Consider the following 16,967-nt stretch of genomic DNA (forward strand, 5'->3'; position numbering starts at 1 on the left):
AAGATTATGCATGATAAAAATAAAAATTCCTAAAAAAACAAACAGACACGAGAATTATGATGATACTGCAGCTGTGTGCGTGCTGCGTGTGTGATGTGAATAAAGTTTTGAATATACATGTGCTGTACGTATGTAGGTACTGGTCACGATTTCGTTATTTATTCAAAAGGGAATAAGGCTAAACCGGTGACAAAAGTTTCAAGATGAGCTTTTACGATTTTCCAAAACCTATTTTTAAATTCCAAACACAACCCTATTTCAGCACTACAGGATCTTGTTTATATTGCATAGGTACTTATAAAATATTTTTCACCGGTAAACAAATCAGAAACATAAAACATAGGTGTTATTTGGTAAGCATTTTATAAAATTGTAATATTGTTATACCTACTATATAAATATATAGATTATATGTTTATTATATTATTATTGTTACTAAAATTGTGATAAAAAATAATATACAGTTATATTATTAAGTACTTAAAATTGTCGATTTTAAACATATAATCATAATATTTTATATTTTATATTATTTTTTTTACTTCAACCAATGTGAACTATAAGGTAACTGCACCGAATCGTGTACATCTAAGTTTTTTATTATCGTTTAAATACCTGTACAACGAATATTCAGTAACTGATATAGACATTTGCATTTTAGACGCTATACTATTTTTTAATATATTTGCCCTTGTATAAACATATTTCAAAACAAAAAAATATAAGCAAAATTTTAATAGTTTTTTGTTGATAGCAAGTATCATTCCTGTCAAACATATTTTCCTTTTCCTTTATACAATATTCTCAGTCTACTTATTTCTTCCACTGATAATAATTATGTTTAGAAGCTCAAAACCTATTTTTATTCATAATTTTGTAATTTTGTCACGTGGTTATTATATCTTAGGTTAAAAAATATCTTATGGGCAGTCATTAAAAAGTATTGAGCTCAAAAGATTTTATAATTTATTTAGAAACGTACACAAAAATATATAAATTATGATATAAAATAGAAGTGAATATTTTAAATTATTATACTTAAAATTTAGAATAATTTAAATAAATATTTCCGAAACAGAAACAAAAAACAACAGTGATTCGTGCGTAATTCTCATGGAATTTGTTTATTAAAATGTCATTCATGCTAGGGTATACGATCAACAAAGTGTATGTTTAACTTACTTAGTATATCTATGAAATGACACATGTTAAATATATATTAAGCCACGATACCTTATATTAGCATTTATAGATAGGCAGTGCTGGTATATTGTGCTTAAACTATTTTTGTAAGAAAAATTAATATATACATTTATTAATGTTTGTGTTTTCTGAAATACAATTAATGGTTTGGTCTGAAAAAAATGATAATTTTTTTTTCTTATTATCATATTTGATGATAATTTTTTAAAATACTTTGTATTAAATATAGTGTTGTGGTATATTATAACCGGTGATAACGTAGAATAATAATATTTATAACGTAATCTAATTAATTGTATAGGTATAGTTACAAAATAAATGAGTAATTAGTGGTTATAATGTAATTTTGAACTGAATTAGTGAAGTATGGAAAAGTAGAGTAGACTGTAATATTACTACTTTAAGATTCAGTATATTTTTAACCGAAATATTATTCGACAATTATACATTTGCAAATACCTATATTATTAATTGCCACTGTAAAATGTTAAGTTCAAGTTAATGAGTATGAATATCCAATAATTTAACCCATATCGGTCTTCAAAATATATGTTTAATTGATTTATGCATGTGAGCAATTGTCGTAGATTTTTCAATGTATTTTAAAAAATGAATTTGTTTCTAAGTTAAAAAAAAAAAAAAACAATAAATTATATTTAAGGTAATCTGAAAAGGGAAATTTATTGGACATAAATTTAAATAATAGTTTCTAATAGTTTTTAAAAAAGAAATTCCGAGACACGATACTACGATAGCTGACTTTGATATCACAACTATTACAGCGTATATTAGAAGTCAATTTTACGATCCCTCTGTAAGCAACAGAGTTTCACCGGCAAAACCGCAATAAAAGTTTTATTGCACTTGGTCGTATACGCTAAGGAGTCGTTCTTGAAATGAAAATAACGTTAACCAAAAAAGGTTCGCATAGGTGTACTCATAAATGGATTATGGAAATAGCGAATGAACCTCTGTAATTATTGTCGGAGTTTGAACATAGTTTTAAAGACCATGGTTTCGGAATAAAACTACTTTAATTTTATCAGTGACTGGAAATGTGCCCTTTTGTGTGATCGTAATCCCTTATCGGTTGATTTTTTTTGCTGAATACACGTTTGAAAAACGAACTTTTCAAATATTCGATGAGCATAAAGACACCACCGAGGATATCAAAGCATGAAAATCTGGAAATTATTGCCAGAAGAGAAGCCAGAATTCAGTCTCATTTGAATTGAATTGTTGGTGGGTAACTTCAACCCGGTATATAAGTCGACTAAATTTTTTAAATTATTAATCATCGAATTTTTAAAACGATTCTGAGCAGATTATTTTTTTCGTAAAATATGCAAATCTAGTTAAAGTTCTTCAGTGGAAGTTGTTTTAAAAAAAAATTTGTTCTAGTTAAACTATTCGTCTTTTTTTATTAGACTTGGAACATAAATATTAAATATAACATTATTATACGTTTTTAAGTAATAACTCATACTTAAACTATTAAAGTTTGGTCGCTCCTTTCAAGTACAATTACTAAAAATGTATATTTGTGATAATATCATTATAACGTATTTTTAGTGAAAACCGTTGTAAGTTAATATTATTATGTCAAAGAGTAATAAATAATAAAAAAAAAAACCGACAATAAATTATATTTACGTTATTAAGTACACGCATGATGCATTTGGATTTATGATACGATTAACGAGACGGAGTTTATTATAATATTAGTGTGACCGTCGACGTGAAAAATATGTTTTCACAGTTCGCGACTAATGCAGAATCATAATAACGTCATAACGATGGCATATTATTATCTATAGTTTTAAACACTATACGGATTCGTATCTGACGGCCGTATAGCTGTATAATGGAATTATATTTAGTAATCGTATAGCTGTAGCGCGTCGGCTCAAACGAAGGTCCTATACACGCATCATATACACTCGTTCGTTAGAAAATTATCATCTCGTCGCGTCACGTATATCACCTATACCTATAATAGCTGCCTGCGCAGTGACGTGCACTTACCTACGACCAAGTCCGCGAACGAAAACGGACGCGGGTCGGTCGCGCGACGGAAAAATAATGACTGCGATACAATCGATAACTACATAATATCATCATCACTGTGTTCCATTGTTGGCATCGAATTTTCTCGGCAACAGCGGCGCGCATACGTATAACAATATAATGTCACGCATCCAGTTTTATAGGCCTCGGCCCGCATACAGATTTAGGTCAACGCCGCCGCCGACGACAAATACTGCGACGACGACGACGGGGGGGGGGGAGGATGATGATGATGATGATATCGTTCCCGCAGCGGCAGCATCAGCATCAGCAGCCGTTCTTTTCCGTCACCGGGAGAGAGATGCGCGGTTATATCCAGCCTCTTTCGGAAGACGGCCATTATCAGTCCCTCCCCCCCAAAATCCGATACTCCCCCCCACGCGCCGGGGTTCGAGCGTACACCGCGGGACACGAATCTCACGCGTTATTTATACAGGTTAGTTGGCACGGTGTCAAATAGCCGGGCCCGCGGTAGTTTGCGCGCCATAAGGACGTATATACAACACATACACACGCTCGGCGGGACGATATTCGCGATACACACAGCACCGACTCTAATGGATAATCTCTTGGGCGCCTCCCGTACACGATCGCACGCACACGCGCGCACACACACACACACACACACGAATATAAGTGTACGTGTACGCTAACGAATAACCTCCAACACTGCGGTGCGACCGATATGGCTTTTATTGCACACTTAGGTTTATTTTATGGTAATCCTCGGCGGCCGATAGCGCGTGTAAACGGATTTTTATTATATTATCACACCGCCGCCGCAGACACCACCGCCGATGAGATAGTAGCATAATAGATATGTCTCTGTACTATACTACCGTCGCCGCTATCAGACAATAAATAACTCGGTCGAGATGTACGAAAATCAAAAATGAAACGCCCGTTATCTAAAAATATTTCGGTTGCTGCAGCCGCCGAGATGAAATAATAACGACTGCGGTGCATCGAATAAGACTATATAATATTTCGTAATTTTTATTGTATACAGCTGGTTTTTGACCCCTCGTGTTCTGACGTCGCGGATCATCGTACCGATGAACTTTAAACCCAAACTCGAACTCGACTGCGTCTGCGAATCGGATTTAGACCATAGGGGTTTGTAATGGAGCTCATGAGGTTAGATTATATACATTATATTAATGTAACGGTGTCGATATATCTTGTAATAATCAGCGTGTACGCGACATCGTCATGGCAATTCGTGATTTATATATTTAGAAAAAAAAAAAAAACATTTAACGACACATATTAATATTATTACGTCTATATAATAAAATATTGTAGTATATGTGTACAGCGAGTGTTGTGTTATCATGTTGGTCACGTTTATTGTAGTTCTAACGTTCCTCCCGGGGGGAGAATTCGTCGACGATAACACATTTTATTCGGACGGCATAGAAAATATTGCGGGGGTAGGTGTCGAAGAAAGCTGGGCTGACGAAGCAGTACTGGACGTAGCATTTTATTTAAGGCAACATAAGTTTAACGACTTCGATCAAAGGTGAGCTCAACAAAATAATGTCTTACTGTATCAAAAAAATAAAAATAATAAATAAAATAAAACAGAATGTGGTTAAATATATTATAATAAAAATACAGAAATCGATATTATAACGTACATAATGATGCTTCTCTGTTTTTATTGTTATTGATAAAATAAAAAATATTCCAATATTCAAACTTTAAAATCACAATGCTCTCTAAATATTATAATATTATAATGATTAGTTTATGAACGTGAATAAAAAAAGTTGGTAATTATTATAGCTTGATAATAATTAAAATGTGGATATAGAAAAGTTATGTATGACCATGTTAAAATCACAAAAGGTTAACAATAATAGTTCACTTCGTCTTGTATGACTCCCCTAATGTAATAAATATACTAAGTAGCAGCTGACCTGACAAACGATGTGCTGTCCAAAAAATTTTTGTTTTTTATTTATTTATTTTTTGCGACACCAAACCAAAACAAAAACAATGAGTGTACCAACCAAATCTGACATTTAGTGTTGCTTCAATAGTTTTTGTGGTTTCCGACACAGTAACCCATATTACTAAAAAAATATGAATTTTATTTTTTACACATATATACATATATTTAAATATATTTGATACTACAAAATTAAATTTGATATGCTGAAAAGACGGAAGTTATCAAACAAGATAATACAATATAAATAACTAAATATTAATAACTTAATACTCACTCAACTGCTAACCACTAAAAGCAGTGTAAGTATATCTACGTAGTAGTCTCCTTTCCATGATATTAGTATTAAGTTTGTAAATTCAAAAAAATGACATGTTATATTCATAATTCATAGTTTAATAACTTTTTGATGGGGAAATACAATATTTTGAGAGGAAAGACAACTTTGTCCACGTATTCAATAGGACATTTTTTTGACAAAGTTTTATCAACATGCAATCAAAAGTAAAATGTATTTTTTTTTTTTTGAGTCAAATATAAAATAACATATAATATAATATTGTTAACCATAAACCAGAGATATAAAGAGTTAAAATAATTTAACCAATCATTAATAAAATTGTGTTTTAATAATATTAATTTTAGTACAATTAATTAATTTAAACTTGTTTAATAACAAAATAAGCAATTAATTTTTGACTTGTATCTAGCTACTAGAACTAGAGGTATCAGTTATTCTTTTTTCTTCTCTTTATCAAATGAGTTTTCGTCGAAATTATTAGTTGTTAAAATTTTAAAATCAGGACAATACATAGCATTTAAATGACGTGATTAAATATTATTTATAAAATATATCTTAATAAAATACAAACATTTTCTCATAGTCTATTTTAAAGTAATTAATTGTTGTGTAATGAATTTAATATTTACGGTTCATATAGTACTAATCCTTTAGGCAAGGCGAATTAAGAAGGTATAACAGCATTAATAATAATATTATTATTACATTATAATATGGTCTGGTATGGTGTTTTGGTACAGGTCAAAATGGTAATAACATACAGACCGGCGTGTTTACATTTCCTATTTAAATAAGTTTAATTGTCTGGGGGAGGAACGTCCGGGGACCGGGAAAACAGCGAATTATGGGATACGATATCCGGGTACACAGCAGCTAAAGGAAATAGTGTCCATACGTGAGCAGTAGGAATGTTTGGATTTCGCTTTTGGTTAAATTACAATATTTTGTAGCGCGGTCATGATATTATAGTCAGGTTTGTTCTCCGAGAATTTACGATTTCCTATTACAAATATTATTATCCGATTCCTCCATTAGGTACGATTTTGTGACTCTCGTTTCGTGTTTCACAATTTATAAGTTAGTACATTTAGAATGTATTTTTGATGAAATATATTAAAAATTTTCTATTTTTATTAAAAAAAAAAAATGATTGTCCGCATCATAACGAGAAACTATTTTAATCGTAAAAAATAGCTGAAGTAAACGCGTATTAAAAACCATTTTGTAAGTTAATAATCATAATATTATAAAAACTATTATCACTTTTTTATTCTAATAAATACTTATGTTTTCATAGAATGAATACTATAAGATCTATAAAATAAGTACTTATGCAGCTATGCGTACCATACAAGACACATAAAAATGATATTTGTAACATATTGTTATACTGCAGAAATATTTTAGCAAACTTTAATTGTTTATAATGTTAAAACCAGCCAACCATAATATTATGGTATCTAAAAAAACAATGCGGATTCGCATATATTATTACCGGTTATCGTAAATAAATATGCAACTCGCTTGGTTAAATATATTCCATTATACGTACAATAATAATATGTTGTCACCTCGGAGTAATTTTTCACTTTTATGTGCACCGTATTATGGCTCGAATCTGGTAACCGTTTGGAGATTGCAGCAAGCAAATATGTATGTAGATGTGGATGTGTGTGTAGACTTAGAAGTTTGTTCTAAGCGATACCACAGTAGTCTACGAAAAACACTGTCTGGCTTCAACTGTAAACGCTGTAACATAACGCAGTTGAAGATAATTTAGTTTAATACGGGCAATACTTGAAAAGATAATATTATGTAAATGTAAAACATTTTAATATAATAAAATACGAAATAAGGCTTGATTGAATTCATTACCAACTCTAAATCTCGTTGAACCGTGTATTTTTACATCGTTTTGATATTGCGTGTTTAATGTTACAGATTAAAATACATTTATACTAATAATATAGATAAATATTAGAAGATACTAACTTTTTTTTTCATTTAATAAGGTTTTACACCGAAAAACACGAAAACAATTCATATTTCTATGCTCAATTTCCCGTACCTCCCCTAATAACATTTCATTGGGAAGTATACGAAAAGTGTTCACAAGGCTTTCTAATTTGTTTGAAGTACTTGCAAGGTGTCGTTGTCGAAACACATTTTCAGGTAATTACAATTTACCTGCATTTTTATACTATTTATAACAGAGCCATTCTACTCAACTTATCTCATTTAAATCATTGATATAACAATTTACATTAAAATCGGGTCATTTTTATTTCAAAAAAAGTTTGTATCGATACAATACACTCATTAAATAGGGTAAAAAATCTAAATATTTAAAAATATGGTCTTTAAGTATACTTACAAATTGCAGCAACCAGAATTCATAATTAAAGTAAAAAATTTAAATAAGTACTGTATAGTGAATTCTCTTGATAAATATATCTCCTTATTAAGGCAGTTGAGAGTTAGTTCGACAAATATTATGACAAAATGATTTTTGGATATTTCCTACTAGTTCTTCATCCTCTTCCTCCCTTACACCAATGATTATAAATGTTTAACGAATTTTATAGGTTAAGTTCTTTAATATATATATATATATAAACATAACAATAGAACTGAAAAAGTAAAGTCTTATTATTATAACTGACACACTTATTATTGTAATATAAGTCATTGTGGTCATAATTTTTTATGAAAATTGCATTTTTGGTGTATACCTGTATACGCTGTAGAGAACTTCATCTACGGATTACATCATGCGTCAAATGAATTGGACGGCGGAAAAACACGGTGGTTATATCCGTATGGTTAATGACGAATGTTTGCGGTTAAAAACATTGGATTGGACCAAGCCCGAACCTTTTCGTGGACCGTTGGATAGATTCCGATGGAGGGTCACGGCAAGTTATTTCATGTGCTGGTATACAATGCAGGTGAATGGTTTTCATGTATTTCAAATAATATTATATATATGTTTGTTAAGTGTGTGTAAGGGTAGTTTTTCTTTCTTTAAGCTAGATTGCCAAAATTCTTAGGAAATAAAAAATTGGCTGTATGCCGAATAGAAATGAGGTTTTTTTTTATAATGACTGAAAAATGTAACTCATGGGTTATGTAATAATATATTTGGGTCTCAGTCAGATATAAAGTCAAAGTGTATTTAATTGTGTATTAATTACATTAAATAAAACAATATTATACAAGTTTACAATTATTATATTACTTGATAAATTAGTAATATAGTATATTATAAATATATTAAGTTATATTCGTATTAAAATAATATATTTACAATATAAATTAAAAATGTAATGATAAAAATATTTTGAATGTTATGATTAATGTGACTACTTTACTAAATTAATAACAAAAATTAAATTTTAGAAACAATTTTTGATGGAATATTTTATGAATTTAGAATTTAAAAAAAACTATTAATTTATATGCAATATTTAAATATCAAATTGCTTATATATTATGTATTAGAAATTCTATACTCAAATTATCATTAAAATATTTAAAAAAAAATAAATAAATAACTATTAAATACAATTGTAAATTGATATTATAGTATATTTATTTTTCAAAATGGTTACACTTACCTAATATTTCGTATTTTCATATTTAAAATCAATATAAAAGCATTTATTTATTTACATATAATATATTAAGACAGTAATTGATAGATTGAATAAAATTGTAGTGTTAAAATATTCGATCTATATAATGACATAATGTATATATTTAATTTATTAAATTCCATTTTTATATTATTATTTAGACTTGTATTAACATGAACAATGTATTAATTTACTAATACATAAACTGACGAAATACACGCTACCGAAAACTCCATTATTAATTAACCTCATTTATACTCAGAGTTTAAAACTATTATTATGGTGTTTACCCTAATAACTTGTAGTACTTTAATAATACTAATAGTAATATAATACATTAATATTCGTTGTTATTTATATTTTAATATTAGTTAAATTAGTTTTATGTAGGTATACAATACCTACATTTAGTTTAAAAAAAAAAAAAAACAATTATATTATGCATTTATTTAACTTACGAAAATATTTCAAATTCCAGTTTGTTAGTTTATTGTAGAAAACTTTTGTTTTCAAAAAAAAATTAAAATGAAAAGTTATTCGACAATGTAAAATGTATACTTGTTTTCATATTTTAAAAAAAGTTGGTATTACTTAAATATTATTATAAACAATGTATTGTTCATACTTCATAATAATACTATAATATGTTTTATATATATCTAGTCACGATGTTTGTATGTATGATGGTGCAATATAATATGGTCATTGTTATGTGTTGTTAAAAAATGTTGAATTATTTCATAATATTTTCAATAAAATAAAAATAAGATGTTTAATTATAATTATAAACATTCGATTAGTATAGTGGTTAAGTTATAACTAGTAATAAAGTTAATTTACGTAAGACAATAGTTTTATGGAGTATTAAGTATATGGTTTTAAAAGAACTAACGCAAGACAAACGTAATCATATCAATATATATTTCTAATAATATATACATAATGCGTGATTTTTTTTATCGTTGAACACTTATTATTTCAAAATCTATTAATATTCTTAAAAATATTTTTCTTACACAATTTCCAGTGGAAATAAAACAATATTTAAAAAATAAAATATATTTTTCAATACTTTTTTAATCGTTATAATTTTTAAATCTTTACTATTTTTAATTTCATATCCTGAAGGAATCGTTTTGTGTACAACAATATCTATTAAAAAAAAAAAAAACAAAAAACAGTACATATTACGTTATATATGTTTTTATCGTCTGAATTTTTGTCTAACATTTTATAGTAGAAATAGGATGGTTAGATCTTCAACATCGAAGAAGATTTCTGATTGACGATTAGATATACTTTTACTACTAGGAGAGGTGGTTAAAAACAGATTTATCAATAGATACTTTTCGCTTCATATAACTGTTTGGATTTTTGAAAACATTTCTAATAACCGTCAATGTTGGTAACTATTTTGTAGAAAAAATATTATTGACTGATATTGAATTAAAATTTATCACAGTTTTTTTATACTAAACTTACTCAATGACGAAGTATATTTAACTCCCACTATACAAAATAGCAAATTTCCCACTTTTTTCATTTAAAAATAATATATTCCATGTATACAATTGTATGTACCATCTTAAAATATCAAGCAATTAGAAAATTATATTATTGTGGTTGATGTGAAAATTACCTACTTATTTTTAGCAATTATTATTGAAATTTAATATTGATATTTTGATAACCATCAATAAATAAAATTGAGGTATCGTGTAGAAAAAATATTTTTATTTAAGGGCTTATGGTATCGTTATGCTAGAAAGTAATTGAACAAATTAAGTTAAAACAAGCAATTCTAATATTTAAATATTTGGTTGGAATGTTAAGACACTTTATTATAAAAAAACCATGTCTCTTATTTCTCCGGACTTTAATGAAACGTTTTTCTTGTTAAATAAAAGAAAACAGTAGTGTTGTTATATTCCTAAATGGATGAAAGGGAAACTTTTGTTTTTTTCTTATTATGGAGTTATAAAATTGTACTATTCAACGAACAGAATTACTGTTAAGAATAACATATAATTATATTATATATTTTTCACATACAACGTTTAGCTTATCGTTGTACCTATAAACATACTATTAATAATAATACCTATCATTTATATATCTGTAGTATGTAATTATTTTTCTTTTCTTTTCTTTTTTTCTTTTAATATTGTTTACTATTATCTATTTATATACCAGAGAGCATATTCTGCGTTATGCATAATAAACTGTGCACTCTTGTTATAATCATGTTCAGTAACTTGTATATTATATTACCTAACTTTGCAATTGCCGCATGGTGTTAATTAAACAAATATTTTATGACTATTAAATTATTAAATACCCATAATATTAATAGTAAAGTTATAAATATACTCTTCGTGAGTAGGTGTTAAATCGAATTGATTTTCCAGAACACCACGTTACTGTCAAGGTTTAGCGAATCTTGTGATGATATCGGAGAATGTCACAACGATGACAAGTTAAATGATTTTCGAGCTATTAATAATATCCCTTATCAATGCGCTTTGTATAGTTTTTGTCCTGACCAATGCTGTCCTTTACGACAGGCTACGCATCCGACAGAATGTCAAGAGGTGAATCCATGTCGAAATTCTATGGTGGAAGATAGAGTAAGTTCATTCTATCTAATTTATATGTTCAGTATGAAAAGGTATAGATGTGAGTGTGGTCAATTTACAAGGTAAAATTTAACTGATATTAAAAAATTACTGTACATTTTATCAATTTAGTTTACACTTTAATAGTTTTTTACTACTTAAAATGTTATATTAGTAATATTAATCATTAAAATTTTAATTTATAATTATTTATGAAATAGGTATAAAAATTTCTCACAGCTGTCCCTGTATTATTTGTCGGTTGAATGTATATTATATGGTAATAAGAAAAAAAGTAATTTATGTGACTGACCTAACTTTTTATATATCTTACATCACACAACTAAGATGATAAGTTACAAGTTACAACATAATTATTCGTTACCAATAATATTATTTTTTTTTTCAATTATTAAATTTATATTTTATATTGTAGTTGAATATGTACCATTTAGGTATATATTGACTATTTAAATATACATATATATATATATATATATATTTACTTAATCCGCGGCAACAAAGACCATTGGATGATTTTTATTCATTTGTAGGGGGGGAGGAACGGTAGGTTGAAACACGTTTTTTGTATGTGTGGCAAGGATTTGTCGCTAAAATCCCGGGTGGTCACTCATCCGGGAGCTAGCAACATCAGCCGATACGTACACTCAGAGCGTTTCCGCAGTTGAGTGTACGATCGCACCACACTAAGCCACATATTTTAATTTTAAAGACAATAAAAGTCCCCTATCTAATTTTCATTAGCTATGTCTGTATTATTTTTTAAATAAAAAGATAGAACCTAATTTTTTTAAATTATTTTTATCTAGCTAAAATTAAAAGATAAATATATTTATTTATATAATACAAAATACTGTCTACATTGATGTTAAAAAATATGTACCTATAGTTATAAAGTTACAGAGTTATAATTATTTAATTAATTTTTATCTGATTATATGTCATACTCATCAATATTTAATACACTAAAATAGTTTTATAGCGTCCCTACTTACATTTCTCCAAGTTATCGACTTGTAATGAATGTCAAGTCAATTTGACATTCTTGTACAGTTTTTAAATGTATAGTCAAAGAATATCATTCTTAAAAATTTACAGTCGAAAATAATTTTATTTTTTATTTTATTACCTGATAGGTCTAATAATAACATAAAACAAACAAAAAAAAAAAAAAAAAATAAACATTTTGTATTTTTTTTATAAACAGTGCACATTTATTCGGAACGATAACACCTGGTTACCATCTATCATATATAATGAATGGAATGTGTCGTGTACTTGCAGTCCTGGATATGAATGGGAGTCAAGGTTAGAAATTTAGTGTGTGTGTGAAAGTTATTTTTAATCATAGTTTATCACTTTTATCCTTTATACGTTGAATAGTTACGGGCTTTGGTGAATATTTTACATTGAACTTGGCATATAGGTTAATCCATGCCCAACTTTTTGTGTAATCGAGATTGGTGACCACCTGGGATTTTAGAAATATATCGTATGTTCTTCATTAAAAAAAAATAAATTTTTAATGTATTAAATAAATGTTAAAATGGTAATGCATAATATGGCCGTTAAAATTAATAATTAAGTAGGTAGTCTAGACTTATGTTGACAAAGAGTTTGTTAGAAATTTTACAGAATTAACCATCATTTAATATTTAATAAACTTACTTATTTTTGTGCTTAAAAATGTTTTTTTTTTTTTTAATTTAAAAAACAAACACAAATATATCTTATTTAAAACGATGTTTTTTGCATACATAAAAATGCTATCAATAATATTATAGTATAGATAAGTATATCTATTTATTTTAGATATGGTATATGTGTTGATGTAAACGAGTGTATCAAAAATTTTGATTTGTGTGATATCGAGACTGAAACTTGTATAAATCTTCCGGGACGCTACAAGTGTGTTTGTCGCTGGGGATTCCAGTGGTCAACAGAACAGCAAATCTGTGTCCCGGACATGCTGGTGAAAAGTGCGGAAATCCGGTTGGTAACTGGGCTACACTATATCTCTGGTCGATTATCATAGCTTACAATTCAACTCGGAATATAATTTATCATTTTAAAAATATTTTATACACACCATAAAATACTTTTTTTTAATGATCAATATATGTTTTTTATTTAGATGAGTTACATTTAATTTATTAACGAAGTTTTGGTTGATCCTAAATAATAAATGCAAATAAGCTTATCCATTCCTTATACATTGAACCCAAAAAATTCACATAGGTGTTTAGTTCAAGTTGAAACTTCAATTCCTAAGAAATATTTGTTGTAATAAGATAAAGATTATTATGGTCTATAATAATAGTAAATTAAAAAAAAATCGTCTTGATGCATACAAAGACAAGTCTTTTGGTATTCTAGAGACGATCATTTTGTTTTTATCTAATTAACCTATAATAATGCTGTGTTGTGTATTATACATTTGAAAGCGATAAATCATCGAATTGTGTAAGTGAATCTCGGTTAAAGCCACGTTTGTTAATACTTCTTCAAAATGTTTTCATGATAGTCGATAGTTCTTCTTTGTGCGTAAAGAAACTTATCAGAAAATTAAATTTACAAAGTACAAACTATGCTGGATTTTCAATTGATGGATTGGGTCACACGAAACTATAAAATTCGATATTATCACAAAAAAAGATATTAAAAGAAAACATTGTTTTTACAATGATATTTTTCTTTACCAACTCTTTCGTCGCTTTTAAAGACAGTAGAAAAGTAATCGAAATTTAAAAAATATATTAGTACTATTTGTTATGCACATGGCAAGGTTATATCTAGTATAATTCAATATTATTGCTAATAAATTTAATTTTATTCAAATAAATAAATACGATATGAAAAAAAACTAAAAAATTAATCCAAAGTCAGAAAGTTATATGTATTTATTTGTATTTATAAAACAAAAAGTTTTTTGATAAATAATTTATAAAATTACCGTGTACAATAAAGATGTTACAAATTATACTAGAAAACCATGGTTATGTTGTAATTATTCCTATAAAATAATAGGATATTATGAAAATCTCTTTGAGAAAAATAAGAATAAATAAGTATAAATGTTTAAAATGTTGATGATCAACGTATAACGCAATAACATTATTAAATTATAATAATAATATTGATACATTTAATATTTTTTTAAAGATATGTTTATGTAAAATTGTTTTCAGATTCGGTATGCGTTATGAACCTGTTATAAAGACTCATACGTCATTTTCAGTTACTAATATGATTAATTTCATTTGGGATTTCGTCATAAACGTTTGGCATCAAGTTCGTCACAGTATTGACGCACATAAAGTTTTGTAAAATGATATACTTCACTTATTATATTATATCAATGTAATTGTACCTATGCAGAAAGATATTACTTAAGTATTGATTGTTCTAAGTATTGTATTTTATTAATACGTATACCAGAGTACAAATACTCGGATATTATAATAGTGAGGTATTTAAATTATATTATTAAGGTGATGATTATTCTTACTTCAAAAATTCCGTGTTTAACCGAAAATGAATTACAAGTACCCACCTAAAGCTTAAAAATAATTAATAATAATAAACCAAACAATATGAATGAATAGCTTATTTTTATTTTTGATCAACATTGAATTGTTTTTCTGTAGAACTTAATGTTGTTTAAGGAAATTTAGAATAATAATATCATATTGTAAAGGTAAACAACGCATGGTGCTTTATATTTTTATTTTCAAGGCATTTGACAACTTATTAATAAATAATATTATAACTGTTCAAAATAAAACTTTACAAATTGTATGTTTTAAAACTAAAATAATAAACTTAATATTATATATGTTTGTATTATAAATATAATTTATTTGAATATCATACTAGATATACAAATCTATGACAATGGTCATCTTTGGCAATATTTCAAGTTATATTTGAAATTTTTGAAAATCGATGGTAATTTTATCCTAAAGGAAAGTTGCTATAAAATATTTTAAAAATATCTATAAAAATCCAAAGTAGTTTTTCGGGACAGATTATTAAGAAGTTTTATGGTTAACAAAAAAAAAAAAAAAATGTCAGTAGTTTATTATTAAAATATTGTTAATAATTTACTACTTATAAGAAGAATATTAGGCAATAGATAATTTACAAAAAAAAGAGTGAGAAACCTAACGTTACAACTTGGTGTTATTAATACAATTTAATAATTATTATATAGTATTATATTATTTTATAACATACGTGTATTATTATAATATATTTGTATTTATATAAATCAATAAAATATATATTTGATTAGAAACGTTCACCTTCATACTCTATAGTCTATGCACACAAACGCGCATGTATATAGTTATATTAATTATTAATTTAATCATCATTTGACAGTCTGACAGCTGAACTCACAATGAAATCCAGGGTTTTTGTTTCTTTAAAAAAATATTTAGTTTTTTATCATGTGTATAATCTAATAATATGTCATAGCTATTTAAATCATGATTGTTGATAATACATTTATTAATCTATAATTTATTTATTAATTATAAATATGATACAACTGATAGAAGCATCATTATACATACTTTATACATTTGATTAATGTTTTGAAACACATATTGAGGATTCTTTAGAAATATCTGGAAAAAGAAATCAGTTTTTTTTTTTAAGTCGAACTATTTAAAACACGGGAATAAAACGTCACTTGTCTCAATATTCAATTAGTAGAAATTACAAAACACAGAATTGTAAAGATATTAGATACCTAATTGCTGATTTAATAGTTTTTATTTATACAATTTTACTCAGAATTTAAACTTAGCCTACGACAACATTGTTTTAATACTCTATTTAATATATAATTTATCCGATTCTACATTCTGAGATACAAAACGAAAAATTAGCGTTTAAAACTCCGTCTACCGCAAGATCTTTTTCTATCAGACTCCAATGAAGACGTTGATCAACCTTAAATTTACTACTAAACATACTTATTAACAAATAAGACTAATCGTTCCATATACTTAACGGCTACGGTTCACTTACTTACCACCTGATGCTCTAGAGTGGGAGCAAGTTATGTACAGTGTCATGTTTTATTGTACTTAGTGATTGCGATCCTTATGTTGAATTCAACCACATTCCACGTCGTGCTACTATTCATTACGTATAAAAAATAG

At 27.2% G+C, this 16,967-nt stretch overlaps 1 protein-coding gene across 1 annotated transcript; it reads left to right on the forward strand.

Annotated features, from left to right (window-relative positions):
* Positions 1–8,296: 8,296 nt before the first annotated feature.
* Positions 8,297–15,123, forward strand: LOC113548138 (fibrillin-2-like). The gene is made up of 5 exons (XM_026948843.1): positions 8,297–8,473; positions 11,569–11,787; positions 13,004–13,104; positions 13,609–13,788; positions 14,985–15,123. The coding sequence occupies exons 1-5, from the start codon at positions 8,297–8,299 to the stop codon at positions 15,121–15,123; spliced, it is 816 nt and encodes a 271-aa protein (XP_026804644.1).
* Positions 15,124–16,967: the final 1,844 nt, after the last annotated feature.

Source organism: Rhopalosiphum maidis, chromosome 4 (assembly GCF_003676215.2).
Source record: "Rhopalosiphum maidis isolate BTI-1 chromosome 4, ASM367621v3, whole genome shotgun sequence".
In the NCBI taxonomy this organism is placed as follows: domain Eukaryota; kingdom Metazoa; phylum Arthropoda; class Insecta; order Hemiptera; family Aphididae; genus Rhopalosiphum; species Rhopalosiphum maidis.